The sequence below is a fragment of the Cornus florida genome, unplaced genomic scaffold (assembly GCF_030987335.1).
Source record: "Cornus florida cultivar Cherokee Brave unplaced genomic scaffold, ASM3098733v1 CherokeeBrave_3.0.0_Hap2_Chr01, whole genome shotgun sequence".
Classification (NCBI taxonomy): domain Eukaryota; kingdom Viridiplantae; phylum Streptophyta; class Magnoliopsida; order Cornales; family Cornaceae; genus Cornus; species Cornus florida.
Window position 1 is genome coordinate 100998843 of NW_026775571.1, and position 14492 is coordinate 101013334.

At 35.5% G+C, this 14492-nt stretch overlaps 2 protein-coding genes across 2 annotated transcripts; both read left to right on the forward strand.

The window, feature by feature from the left end:
- Positions 1-689: 689 nt before the first annotated feature.
- Positions 690-8694, forward strand: LOC132309420 (C2 and GRAM domain-containing protein At1g03370). Its single transcript, XM_059807732.1, has 9 exons — positions 690-1662; positions 2267-3595; positions 3827-4009; positions 4194-4477; positions 4618-4734; positions 5244-5506; positions 6787-6994; positions 7495-7767; positions 7895-8694. Exons 1-9 carry the CDS (start codon positions 1314-1316, stop codon positions 8090-8092), a joined length of 3204 nt encoding a protein of 1067 aa, XP_059663715.1. The 5' UTR covers positions 690-1313; the 3' UTR covers positions 8093-8694.
- A 1495-nt stretch (positions 8695-10189) lies between these two features.
- Positions 10190-14139, forward strand: LOC132309429 (protein phosphatase 1 regulatory inhibitor subunit PPP1R8 homolog). The gene is made up of 4 exons (XM_059807742.1): positions 10190-10371; positions 10801-10854; positions 10934-11415; positions 12954-14139. Exons 3-4 carry the CDS (start codon positions 10973-10975, stop codon positions 13792-13794), a joined length of 1284 nt encoding a protein of 427 aa, XP_059663725.1. The 5' UTR covers positions 10190-10371; positions 10801-10854; positions 10934-10972; the 3' UTR covers positions 13795-14139.
- The last annotated feature ends 353 nt before the right edge of the window (positions 14140-14492 follow it).

Here is a 14492-nt window from a genome sequence, read left to right on the forward strand (position 1 = left end):
CATCTTGTTAATTTTATCTCAATTATTAACCATCAACTTGTACGAAACAAACAACGTATTTTATTATTATCTTCTCTGTAAAATTATTCGAGCAAATGATCAAACAAATTAAATAGATTTCTTCATATTTTGTAACACTCTAAACTCCAAATCATCTGAAAGTGCTCATTTAGAATTTGAAAGTGAAACATAAAATACAAGATCAAATATAAGCAAGTTAATTGATGCAAAAAGTTCAAAATTGAAACTACTATCAACTTTAGTGAAATATTTGCAGTTGATCATCTTATCTTTAGAAAATATATATGTGTTTGCAGAGTTAGTTGTGAAGTCATTGTCACCTTCCTTTTTTATCCAAAAAAGTCTTGTTCCCAATATAATTTTCCATCCATGAAAGAGAGTAGTTTTTTCTGGTCATTTTCTTGACAAGGGAAGTTAAGCCATAAAGGTTTAAAAATAAAATTAAAAAAATAAAATAGATAAATAATCTGTCAAAAATCCCTTTTGTAAATTAGGCGCCACGCAACGGCTTGTAATTAATTAGTCTAAACAAAGCTGTACATAACAAAAACTTATAAAAATAATTAATAATTAATATCACAAACAATTCTTCATACCTTTTCCCATTATTTTGATGGATCAAATGATTAGAACTACCTTTTTTTTATATTGGATTAATCAAATACAATGTTTCAAATTGTTATCAAAGTCAAAGTCCAACAACATACGCGCAGTTGCAATTAAATTTGTTTGGGGGGAGAAAAGTCTCTTTGCTTTCAAGCTCTCTGTGTCCCCCATTTCTCTCTCTCTCTCCTCAAATTGAATGATTGGCTTATTTCTTTTTTTTTTCCCAAAAACTCAATTTTCGTTGATCTTTGTTCTTTATTGTTTCCAATTTCTGGGTTTTCAATTCAAACATTCCCTTTTCAGTTTCCCCATTTTTTTTCTTAATCAGATCGGAGATTTTCATTTTTATCTGAATTTGTATTACGTTTTCATTTTATTTTCGAGGGGCAAATATCTCCAGCTATCTTTGTCAATGTCATTGATATTCTTTAGTTATTCATTCCATACCGTTATATCTTGTATAATAGACCCATATTTAATTTTATATATACACATTTAATTTTTATAATTTTGACACGTCTCAACATGAACTGCTCTGTTGAAGATTGTTTTTGTAAAATCAGTGAATACAAAAAGTGGGTTTTTCAATTTTGATTATAAATTTTGTTTTTGTTTTTTTTTTTTTCAATTTTGTTTCTTCAACTTACAAAAAGTGGGGTTTTTGATATTTATTTTTTTTTGCGAAAATGAAACTTCTAGTGCGTGTAATTGAAGCGCGAAACATACCTGCAATGGATCCAAATGGGTTCAGTGATCCATATGTGAAATTACAGTTGGGGAAGCAGAAATTCAGGACCAAAGTGATTAAGAAGTGCTTAAATCCATCTTGGTGTGAAGGGTTTACTTTTAAAGTTGAAGACTTGAAGGAAGAGCTTGTCATCTCTGTTTTGGATGAAGATAAGTTCAATGATGATTTTGTTGGCCAAATCAGAGTGCCCATTTCTCAAGTTTTCGACGCCGATGGCAGCACCCTCGGCACTGCCTGGTACCCGTTGCAGCCTAAGGGTAACAAGAAGATCAAGAGCAAGGACTGTGGTAGTTAATTCTGAACTTTTATTTGTGTTCTTTTATCACTAATTTGTCATTTGGGGGTTTGTTTTTTATTGGGTATGAGTTGTTTTTGTGATTGTTTTGAATGGTAGGATTTAAATTTGTGTTGTGAATGAAAATTTGCTTTGCTTTTTCCGTACCCATTCATGAAATTTTTTCATTCTTACTGATTGTGAATGAAAATTTTGCTTGCTTTTTCCATAACTATTTATGATTTTTGTCCCATTGTGCTTGAAGTAGCCTATATCCTACTGATTATGAATGCTTTTGAATGGTAGGCTTTAAATTTGTGGTGTGAATGAAAAATTGCTTTGCTTTTTCCATCCCCATTCATGAATTTTGTCCCATTGTGCTTGAAGACTTGAAGTAGCCTATATGTTGCTGATGATCTTAGTTTGCTCTTGCATATGATTGTATGAGGGTTTTGTGATTGGATTGGCCTTTTTAGCTGCGCGTTATATAGATAAGGATATATATGGAGCTCTGCTATGATGGTAGAATTCAAATTGCATTCACCGATTGCTAATGCATCAATTACCCCAGTGTTCTACACTGATTGGAACATTAATTTTGCTCTTTACTTGTATAGGTGAGGTTCTTCTTACTATATGTTTCTCTCAAAACAGTTCTTTAAAGGACTTGCAAGTTGGTGGTGATCTAGTGCCATCAAAGAAGTATTCTAAGATCACAGCTGAATCGCCTTCAAGGTCTTCCAGTGGTGATCTAGCGCCATCAAAGAAGTATTATAAGATCACAGCTGAATCGCCTTCAAGGTCTTCCGATGGCTCCTTGAGATTACCATCTCCGATGAGATTAGAAGAAGTTACCTCTTCGAAGGAAGACAAACCACAAGTACAGACCCTCGCAGGTCGACTTGCTCAAATATTTAATAAAAATGACAATAAAATTGACGATGCAGTATCTACAACCTCCACCACCTCTAGTAGAGGCCTTGACTTGTCAGAGCTATCTGAAACAGCAAAATCTGAGGTTTTCGAGGACAAGTTTGAAGAACAATCCTCTTCTGGAAATTTTGAAGAAGCAATGAAAACAATGGAGTCAAAAGATCAAGGAAATGAAATTCCAAGCAATTTACCTGGTGGCGTTCTTCTAGATCAACTGTATTTAATTGCACCACCGGACCTGAATTCCTTACTCTTTTCTCCGGATTCAGAGTTTCCCAAATCTTTAGCAGATGCACAAGGAACTACAGAACTACAAGCAGGACCCTGGAAATTTGAGAATGGTGGTGAGAACTTGAAAAGAGTGCTTACTTATATTAAGGCTGCGACTAAATTAATAAAGGCTGTGAAAGCCACAGAGGAGCAAACATATCTGAAGGCTGATGGGAAAGTTTATGCAGTCTTGTCAAGTGTGAGCACTCCAGATGTCATGTATGGAAGCACATTTAAGGTAGAATTGATTTACTGCATCACACCTGGGAATGAGCTGCCGTCAGGAGAACAGTCTTCGCGACTGGTAATATCCTGGCGCATGAATTTTGTGCAGAGTACTATGATGAAAGGTATGATAGAAGGTGGAGCTCGACAAGGCTTAAGGGACAGCTTTGAGCAGTATGCCACTATATTATCTCAGAATGTTAAGCCAGTTGATGCGAAGGATATTGGCTCCAGTAAGGAACAGGTTTTGGCATCTCTGCAAGTAGAGCGCGTGTCTGATTGGAAGCTGGCGGTTCAGTATTTTGCTAATTTTACAGTAATATCTTCCATTTTTATGGGATTTTATGTGCTTGTACACATGTGGATGGCCATGCCTAGTACAGTTCAAGGGCTTGAGTTTGTTGGGCTAGACTTGCCAGATTCAATTGGTGAATTGATTGTGGGTGGGATCTTAGTTCTTCAAGGCCAACGAGTACTAGAGTTGATATCACGCTTCATGAAGGCCAGAGTGCAAAAGGGTATATCCCCTTTCTATAATTGCCTATTCGATTAATGACACTAAGCTCTATTATGTGCAGTACAATGTTTCTTTTTCTTCTTTATTTGGCCACTGATTTTAACCAAGAGCTGTATCCCACTTTGTTTTACTAACTGTTTTGGTTACAGTGCTACACTTGGTTCTCGTATATATAGAGTTGTTTTTTGATATGTATAATTTGATTCAATTTCTTTTGTAATTTCTATTTTAGGTAGCGATCATGGAGTCAAAGCACAAGGGGATGGATGGTTGCTAACTATTGCCTTGATTGAAGGAAGCAATTTAGCTTCTGTTGATTCAAGTGGGTTCTCTGATCCATACGTGGTCTTTACTTCTAACGGGAAAACTAAAACTAGCTCAATCAAGTTCCAGAAAACTGATCCTCACTGGAATGGTGAATTTCTTTCCTCCATTTCTGTTTTACGGTGTCAGTCTTTTGTTTCTAGTGATATTACTATTATAAGCTTCAACGTGCCAATCTTGGAACTGCTTCATAATACACACAGACGAACTTGGTTTTCATATGGTATGGTTATTCATTGGACTGAATTTGTTGTTGGGATCTTGTTTACTTACAGAAATATTTGAATTTGATGCAATGGATGAGCCTCCATCTGTGCTGGATGTGGAAGTATTTGATTTTGATGGACCTTTTGATGAAGCTACATGTCTTGGACATGCTGAAATCAATTTTGTTAAAGCTAATATAGCAGAGTTAGCTGATGTTTGGGTTCCTCTTCAAGGAAAATTAGCTCAGGCATGTCAGTCTAAGGTGCATTTAAGAATTTTCTTGAACAATACAAGAGGTAACAATGTTGTTAAGGAATATCTAACTAAGATGGAGAAGGAGGTGGGAAAGAAGGTAAATAGACATCTGTTCTTCTCTGAACATTCATTTTGCGAATGAAATTCATTATGTTCTTGTGGTGCTCTCTTTTTTACTTTTTTCTTTGGTAGGTAAGTGATCTCTTATCTTATAGGCCGCTTATTATTTTGTTGTAGATAAGACTGCGGTCTCCTCAAACAAATTCAGCATTTCAGAAACTCTTTAGACTCCCACCAGAGGAATTTCTCATCAATGATTTTACTTGTCACTTGAAACGAAAAATGCCCCTGCAGGTACCGTTTACTTCATATATAAATCTCCTCCTTCAAGATGCACTTCATGATATTTATATGGACTTTCTTACCAACTTATTGGCTTAAAATATTGTTGAAAGAATAAATAAAAGTTGAAGAGAGATATTAAAACATGAAGAACACAAGGATATACATGGTTCTTACATCCACAACACACAAAGCCCCAAGGGCTACATCTGTTTCATTACATTTTCTCTTGATTTTGTTTACAATAACCACCTCTATTTATAGGTGAATAGGGAAAGACTTGTAGCTAGAGAATAGAAATTTCTTTTACAAGTTATTTTATAATAAAGAAATTACATAGAAAGTTAAATACAAATATGGCAACAACTTATTGCCCAAGTATAGCAACATTAACGTTCCGCCAATGAGTGATTTAACTCCTATAATTATTCTTTAACAAATATGAATGTCTCCAAGTTATATTTCTTACTTTGGGTGGGTTTTGAAGTTTTATCCAGTACCTTGAAATTATTCCTGTGCAGGGCCGCTTATTTCTGTCAGCTAGAATAATTGGGTTCCATGCAGATCTATTTGGACACAAAACAAGGTTCTTTTTTCTCTGGGAGGATATTGAAGACATTCAAGTTCTTCCTCCTACTTTGTCATCAATGGGCAGTCCAATTGTTGTCATGACTTTACGGCCTGGCAGAGGTGTGGATGCACGGCATGGTGCAAAGACACAGGACGCAGAAGGCAGGCTGAAATTCCATTTCCAGTCTTTTGTTTCTTTCAATGTAGCGCAAAGGTATTGGAAATTAAATAATACTTTTCTTCTACTAATTCGGAAAATTTATATATATCAGCTTTTGAGGCATTAAATATTTTGTAAACATTTTTTTTTATCACAATTTTGATTTCCCCTTGTCTTTTGCACCCCAGAACCTCATTAGGCTATCTAATAATGCTGCCCTTTATTTATGTTATTCTTGACTAGACCATCTTGATTCTTGACTTCCCTTCTTCAATCTTATTCTAAACTAGTTCTACTTCTTGTGTTGCCTGAACTTAATCTATATTTAGTTTAATAATTTTTTCTATTCAACTCTAGTCCTGTTAATTTAGTTCTATCAGCACAAAGGTGCACATTTTATCCTTACCAGGAACAGCCCATTTTGATCATCTCACTCAATTTCAGGTCATTTTGGTCCATTTGGTTCTCTTCTGATTGTGACCAATATATTTTTTGGATTCCATCATACCATGCCTTTCCTTTTACCTTTTTTTTGGCATTACGATTATTTTCCATGTGTATCTATGGGTTCTTTCTAATTTGAGGAGAAAGAAATGCAATGGTGTACGACTTTTATACCTTTAATATATTCAGTTAATTTTGGATTAGTTTGTTTCAGTCGGTTCTCTTTAACTTATTTTGGTCAATATATCGTTTTTAATCAATAACCTACTTTAATAGCTTTTGGGAATTTGAACGCTTGGTCCAGGTGTAACCGTTGTTGTTTTTTTTTTGGTCTCTATAAAAGAATGTAATAGAATTATCTTCATCGTAGCTTATTCTGTGGGCACTTTTGTTCTTGACTATTACAATTATGTACCATAAAGATGATTGTTGTTATGGCCATAAATCATCCTGGAAAGATTTCTTTACGTTATGCATCAATTTCTGAAAAGGAAGTGATTCTCCAACTCCATCCTTTATGTGGTATATGGGCATCATGCTTACTATAAGAAAAAATATGAGTTACATGGTTACAATAATTTATGGTACAATTAGGAAACTGGAAAATAATAATTTATGGTACCAAACCTTTCTTGTTGACTCCCCACCCCTGTTCCTCGTTCACAAGTAATGCTTATAGAGTAGTGTGTTGTGTGTTTGAATCAAAATCATGGAAATGAATAAACTACTATTTGATGCTTGTTTAATTGGTCTGACATGAAAAGGGACACACCCCTAGCCTTGAAGGCTGTCCAAAGTAGGAGAATAAAATTTGTTACAATTTTCAATAGGAATAATTAAAATTTGTTGTGAATCAAAATTTAACAAAATATGTAACATATGCTGGATAGGACTATCATGGCACTATGGAAGGCAAGAGCATTGAGTCCAGAGCAGAAGGTTCAGATAGTTGATGAAGAAGAATCTGAAGATAAAGGCCTCCAACTAGTTGAAGAAGAATGTGAAGCCAAAAGCCTCCAAACAGAAGAAAGTGGATCCTTCTTTGGCGAAGATGATCTTAACATGCCTGTTGTTTATTCCTCTGTTGTTTCTGTACCTGTGAGCTCTCTCTCTCTCTCTCTCTCTGTGTTTGTGTGTGCACGCATGTGCACACGCGCAAGTGCAGGCATGTGATGGGATCGCATGCTGTATATCATTTGAAATATCTGGACACAGTAAAAATCTCTATCCTTTCTCTGATCCCTGTGTGCCCCATAGAGGGTTGTAATCCAGGAATTCACACCTCGAGTTCAGGCATCTCTGCACAATCAATATTGATTAGGTTCACTTTTATTATGATTTTATACAATCAATAGGCCTTTATAGATCTCAAATTGAAAATATCCGTCAGCTGAAATCATCAGATCATGGAGTCATGCATTTTCCATCCTTGCATATGGCATCAATAGTAGATGCGACACCAGGGTATCATGTCTGCATGCATGCATATATATAATTGCTTTGGTATACCTATTTATTTATTTAAACAAGTATGCACCTTTTGGAATATATATGTCGATATCCAAGTATCTAACCATCAAAACTGTATTTAACTTCAGAGCGATACCTTCATGGAGTTGTTCAGTGGTTGTGAATTGGAACGTAGAGTTATGGAGAGGGCTGGTTGCCTTAATTATTCCTTCAGCCCTTGGGAATTGGAGAAGCCTGAAGTGTATCAGAGGCAAATTTATTACAAATTTCATAAGAGTATTTCACGCTATAGAGGAGAGGTGACAAGCACTCAGCAAAAGGCTCCCCTGCCTGATAAAAATGGCTGGCTCGTGGAAGAAGTTTTGACTCTCCATGGAATTCCACTTGGTGATTATTTTAATGTATGAATACCATCACCTGTTTGCTCTTATAAATTTTATATTGTGCCGTTTTGTTTCATTACCTTTCTCGTGGCTGGACTTCGAATTTCTTTGTTATTGATTGACTGATACTTTTCTCCATTTGCAGCTTCACCAAAGATACCAAATTGAGGATATACCCTCAAGAACAACAGGATGTAATGTCCAAGTATTTTCTGGAATTGCATGGCTGAAAAGTACTAGACATAAGAAGAGGATCACCCAAAATATAATTTCGAATCTGCAAGATCGACTAAAGGTCATGTTCAGTGTAGTTGAGAAGGAATTTCTGCTAGAAAGTAGATGAATTCAGTGCAGTGCTATTGGTGTCAATTTTGGGACTTGAATTCAGAAACAGATGTGTTTGAAGCACCATCTGTTAATAATCATTGAATTCTCATGGTGCGTGTTCTTCAGTGCCTCTGAGCATTCAGATTGATACTAGCTTCATTCACTTGCTCGATGTGCACAGATGGTTCCTAACTTTGTATGGGAGTGCATTACAGTTTGAGCTGCTGCCAAATGAACGTTTTGGCCCCGGCTTTATGTACATGAGAGATACGACTGCAGGTAGAAGTTTCTAACAGAGCTACTTAGTACTCACTGGCGTTTTTGTTGAGATCAAATCCCATGTCAAATTGGGTTTCTAGAACACTTAAATATTTACATTATAGTGGATCTGGAGCTTGTTTTCATAAGTGTAACAGAGATCTAATCTATTGCTCCTTTCAATCAGTTTGTAAGGCAATGTTTGTAAATTATCAATATTTTTAGCTCAGAACTTGAATCTGACGACAATGCTCCGAGCCCTTTAACATGTAACCGTTATTTCAGGCGTAAATTTCTGTATGAAATGGTTTTATGACCATCAAATGTGCAAAAACAGGCGAGCAATGAAAATTTATTAAAGTTGTGATTGATGTGTTACTTCAGTGAATTACAAATTATGTGGATGTGTCGTGTTTTGTGTTCATCGGAGCTTCGAGTGCCTCTCAGAGACCATTGCTGCATGATGCAGGGAGGAATAAGATGCTAATAAAATGCACAAGTGCTTTTGATCACAATGTCTAACACCATCTGTGAAGTGCAACTCATTAGTTTTTCAACTTTTTATTGCCTCTCATTCTGGTCTAAGCACATGACTAGGCTTGATCAATGCAAGTTGTAACTTGTAATTATATATTGAAGGGCCAGTTACAGCTTTTAAAAACATTTAGTCTTAAAGTATACAGTTCTGAGAACACTTGATATGTGTGTGTAACTGTGAAATCGTTGAGATGTGTGTGTGTGTGTTGTGTTGAGCCTTTTATGCTGTCCTGGAGGCATGCCAGGAGCTGATTAGTTGTACCGCTAGTGTATGGTGATCACTATGTGAAATTGTCCTCGTAATAGGACCCGACATCGTCATGGTGATCACTATGCGTAATTGTCCCCACAATAGGACCCAACATCTTCCGGTGAAGGATCAAGAAGTACCAATAAACTAGAATTTGTGTGATCAGTAATTAATAACATATCCGTCAAAAATGAGTGATGCCTTCATCATTTTGTATCATTGCAAATTGTGTATGATCAACTATGTTAACAACTTTTGATAAGAATTTTTTCATATTACTACTTACTAATGTTAAACATAAAATTGAGGACAAAATTATGATGAGGAATGACATATGTAATTTCTCGCAAATTATGCACTTTTAAATATTTTCTAGTCCTATGAGTTGAAGTAATGCCATATGAGTTTACAACTAGCCCTAACCCTAGTAAACCCGTTAATCATTGATCTTAGAGGGTTATAAAAGAAAGGAAAAAAATTTCATAACGATTAAGAGGGTTTAAATAGAGACGATACAGTTTACCCAATAATAACTAAAATTATAAAGGTAATAATTTTATAAATTTTTGAGAAACCAAATTTAGTTTCATTGAGATTAATTCAATACTTAATTAATAAATCTTGAAGAAAATATCTAAATATAATTCAATTTTATTGGATAAATTATAATGATCTCTCCTTAGGTTTGGATAAATAACACATGGATAGATCGTTCAATATTTATTACTTTAATATTTCTTAAACCTCTTCACCTATGATCGAAAAATGATTTTGAGTATGAAAAGTCAATAATGTTATTTATTATAATATTACATTTTATATCAGAGAAGGGCAAAATTATTATTTTTTAAAATTTGGTCATTTAACCCTCAAAGTAGAGAAAGAAGTGATACGGCTGAACCAATTCGTCCTTTGGTATTTATGCATTATCTTACTTAGGTTTCATATCTAAACTCGGGGTTTATACAGAAATTTTAAAAATATAATCCACTTCAAATGATGGGTTGGCTTAGAAATTTATAAAAAAAAAATTCTGTATAGTAAATCCTACATAGGTGCATATATATAATACATATTTTAGTTCCCTTTTACGGCTTTACCCTTTCGGCTCTCTTCCTTTTACACGGTCTGCTCTCCAGTGATTCACAATTCTATCTCTTCCTCCGATCGATTTGTTATATATAATTTTTTATATATATAGCTCATACGATCTCAACTGTATAAGTCTCTTTTATTGTCTTCGTTCAGAGGTAAGTCTTGTCTCAAAAACTGTTTCTGTGTTTGTTCTCAGCTAGGTTTTTTCGTCGTATTCAAAACGATCACTTTGAAAACCATAGCTATTGCAATATCTGAATTGAATTTTTTATTTTATTTTATTTTAGGGCTTGAAATTTTGGGTGATTCTTTTTAAGTTATTGTGCTTTATCCCCGATTTATTAAGATTCGATTAGTATTTATTTCCCTTCTGAGAACAAATGTTTTCTGATTTTTTCTAATATTTACTTTCATTGTCAGAAATTTGGTTTGATATTGCTTGAAATACACACATTCATACACATACAAACATGTAATACAGATATGTATGCATAAAGATTGGTTCTGGGTAATTTGTCATTGGTGGTATGTACTATTTATTATGCATTTATGGGACCTGAGACAAATTTTGTTCATGAACTTAGGTGTTGGATTGGAGGTCTGTATCTAGTGGAACAGAAGGAGAGATGAGTTTCTGGGTAGGTTGTTTTTCTGGAGCTAATGCTGCAGTTTTAATGTTGTTGGTCATGTAGTTAAAATTTTATTAAATTGCTGAAGGGAGTTTATTTGAGAAAATAAGAAAGGAAGTAAGGAACAATGTATGGGAGAACGGGGCTTGATCGATTCAAAAAAGCTCAGTCATCGGAACCATTCTCAGTTACACTAAATTCAGCTTCTAAAACAGCTTCACAGCCTGCTGCCAAAGCAGTTGTTCTTCCTGCACCAGCAGCTTCATATTCACAGTCTCAGACTTCTCACCTGCAGACCCAACAACCACCTTTGGTGCCGGATGTGGTACCAGCTGTAGTGACTCAGGTTGGAGGGGGTCAATCAACTTGGCAGCCACCTGATTGGGCAATTGAGCCTCGGCCAGGCGTTTATTATCTCGAGGTTATGAAAGATGGTGAGGTTCTTGATCAAATTAATCTCGATAAGAAAAGGCACATTTTTGGGAGGCAATTCCATACTTGTGACTATGTCCTTGATCATCAATCTGTCTCACGCCAGCATGCTGCTGTCGTTCCTCACAAGAATGGAAGGTTTGATCTTTGCTTAAATTTTCTTTACATTCTTATTGATAATTACAGTTAATGTCTTTGGACCCATCACTTTGTTTTCATTTAATCTGATATTTTAATTTCTCCTAGGTTTGATGTTCTCATGATTGTTTTCGAGTATTATTCACCTTAGTATATTTTACTTATCGTCAAATCTAAAAATTCACATAAGAATGAGAATGACAAGTCAAGCTTAAGCTACAACTAACTAGACATTACGCATCAATTTCTAATGGTAATTTCTGAGTTGATGATCCGAGGTTCATTATCTTCTTTGTTACTAAAAACCTAATTACCAGAAAAGAAAAGCCAAACAAAAATGAACACTTGGTCACTCTGGACCATGCTTGTGATGTGTATATGTTATGCTTTTGTGTTATGTAACGGTTGCCTTTGTATAGCAATGGTATCATAGTATTGGGCACGGCATAATGGGGAACGGTCATTAATGCAGTGAATTAATCATTAGCAAACTACTTAAAGTCAATGGTATACATGTTTTGCCCTAGTTGATAACACACTAATGTTTTTTCTTTAATTTATTTTTTAGATGTTTTTGCATTTTTGAAACCTGTAAAGATATTTCACTTATTGTGTTGGATGTTATATTGGTTTTTAAGTCAAACAAGCAACATCTGTTCTGAAGAACAGTGCACTGACAAATAAAAGTAATAGCTAAAAATGCAACTAAAAGTCATAAATAATAAAAAGAATTAGCCAAATAAAATTCACCTTTTTGGTTCATGACTTCAGTCACTGTCATTATACAAAAGAAGAATGGTGTATAGGTTGATTATCTTAATTAACTATCAAATGAAGATCTAAGTGTGTAATCTTATAATATTTATGGTACATTAAGTAAGAAAACTAAAGTTATCAAAATAAATAAAATTATGCCGATGACAGATCTTATGGACTTGATTGCTTCAATCTTACCAAAGAAACAATCCTTAGGTCTTGTTATTCTAGACTCCAATCAGTAAATCCCAGCTATGATATGAATTTGGGAGCCTTAAAAGACGGTTGAAGATTAAAAATGAGACCTTTTTTTGTTCAATCTTTTTTTGCATATCCCGAATCCCAATAAGTTGAGGTGTAATCCCAATAAGTGGCATAGCGGTATCAGGCTCTTACTTCCCAAAGGGAGGTCAATGGTTCAAGCCTTAGTCGAGGCATGTGTGTGTGAGTACCAATTAGGGAAAAAAATTGACTCGAAGGGCTTTCAGGATGTTTTTTTGAAATGGTTCTTATGTAACGGCTGAATTTTAATATATTTTTAAGTTCTTGCATAATTTAGATTAAGAATAGAGGATCTGGATTATGGTCAGTACTAGAAAAGGCTTATCTACTGCATTGTAAGAATTGACGATCTAGCAGGCCATGTAAAAGCTTCAGTGGTAACCTAACTCATCATAATCCTTGATGCATCGCTGTATGTTTTTTTCTACTTTGAAATAACTTTTTGAAATCGGAAAGTCTTTCATAGCCCATTTCTGATTAATTTTATACATCTCTTGCAGCATATATGTAATTGATTTGGGATCTGCACATGGTACATTTGTGGCAAATGAGCGATTAACCAAAGATTCCCCCGTCGAGCTTGAGGCAGGGCAGTCTTTGCGATTTGCTGCATCTACAAGAAGTTATATCTTGAGAAAAAATAATGCAGCTCTTTTCCCTCCTCCTCTATTACCCGCAGAAATCAGTCTACCTCCACCCCCTGATCCTTCAGACGAAGAAGCTGTTTTGGCTTATAATACATTTCTAAACCGCTATGGTCTGACCAAATCAGATGTTATCTCTAAATCCACTACGTTAGGTAGCTTGTCAGGTGGAAGGGATGACAGCCAGCATACAGAGCGTCCTGCTAAGAGAATTAGGAAAACAAGAGTAGCATTCAAGGATCAAGTTGGGGGAGAGCTGGTTGAAGTTGTTGGGGTTTCAGATGGTGCAGATGTAGACACAGAACCTGGTCCAGTGGGTGTGAAAGAAGGAAGTCTTGTTGGGAAATATGAATCTCTTGTACAAACCACAGTAATACCCAAAGGGAAGGAACAATCCTCCGCAAAGGAAGTCAGTATTTCCCAAAAAGGTATGACTGATAAGTTGCAACAAGCCTTGAATAAGGTCAAAACTGCTTCAAAGGGCGGGATCTATGATGACCTTTATGGAGAAACATTTTCAGGCAAAGTGGGTTCATCTTGGGCATATTCTTCTGTCAGTTCTGGCGGTCGACAAGCTTCTCCAACTGAAGGTGCTGAGGTAAAGGCTTTTGGTGCTTTAAGTGGAAGAGCTGGAAATAACTCGGGCGGTGTTCATGATGACAATAATGATGATGACGATGATTTATTTGGTGACTAAATGGAATGAACAGTGAAAGCTCCCGGGAAGGTTGTGATTTGCGGCATTTGCCTGATTATGACACTATCATTGAAAATTCAATTGCATCGCTCCGTAGACAATAGCAGGCATCATTTCCCTTGTCAATGGGAAAATTTTTGTTGTGTTTTATCATCTATTCCTTTATTTGGCATGCACCACAATGTTTTGAACCTGCAATTTGGTTTGAACTTGAGATTGGGGGTTTGCATCTGTATTACCTGTGAAGGGAAATGGAACAAGAACCGCATGATCTTTTGTTATTGTCCATCTTTTGAATTTGTAGCTTTTTCATTTTTAATGTTAGACATGTTTTCATGAGCCAAACTATTAGACATGTTCGTTTAATAAACAAACTCACTCATAAAAACTATTAAAACAGCAGCCTCCTCGTTAAATATCCATGAAAGGCAGACTTGGGAGGATTCTGTCGAGTGACGTCTTGATCTGTTGAAATATCAATAGGTTGTGTAGAAGACTAGGGTTTGTCAATGTGCTTCTAAAGGACATTCTAGGCTGTGTTTAACGTGGCTGGATGGCCTAGAGCAGCTAATGTGACTTCTTTAGATGGCTTCGCAGCGAGCACAACTGATATTTTGTGATGAAACCTTCCTCTTCTTTGTACTTTCTTTCTTTCTTCTCAAATATTAATGTGCAACAACATTTGAATATGCTAGATT

Bases quoted from the DNA above. Each gene is read 5' to 3' on its own strand.
- LOC132309420 (XM_059807732.1), top strand. From the start codon at position 1,314: ATGAAACTTCTAGTGCGTGTAATTGAAGCGCGAAACATACCTGCAATG. The intron at 1,663-2,266 runs GTAGTTAATTCT...TTACTTGTATAG, and splicing joins GATCAAGAGCAAGGACTGTG to GTGAGGTTCTTCTTACTATA. The intron at 6,995-7,494 runs GTGAGCTCTCTC...ATTTAACTTCAG, and splicing joins CCTCTGTTGTTTCTGTACCT to AGCGATACCTTCATGGAGTT.
- LOC132309429 (XM_059807742.1), top strand. From the start codon at position 10,973: ATGTATGGGAGAACGGGGCTTGATCGATTCAAAAAAGCTCAGTCATCG. The intron at 11,416-12,953 runs GTTTGATCTTTG...CATCTCTTGCAG, and splicing joins GTTCCTCACAAGAATGGAAG to CATATATGTAATTGATTTGG.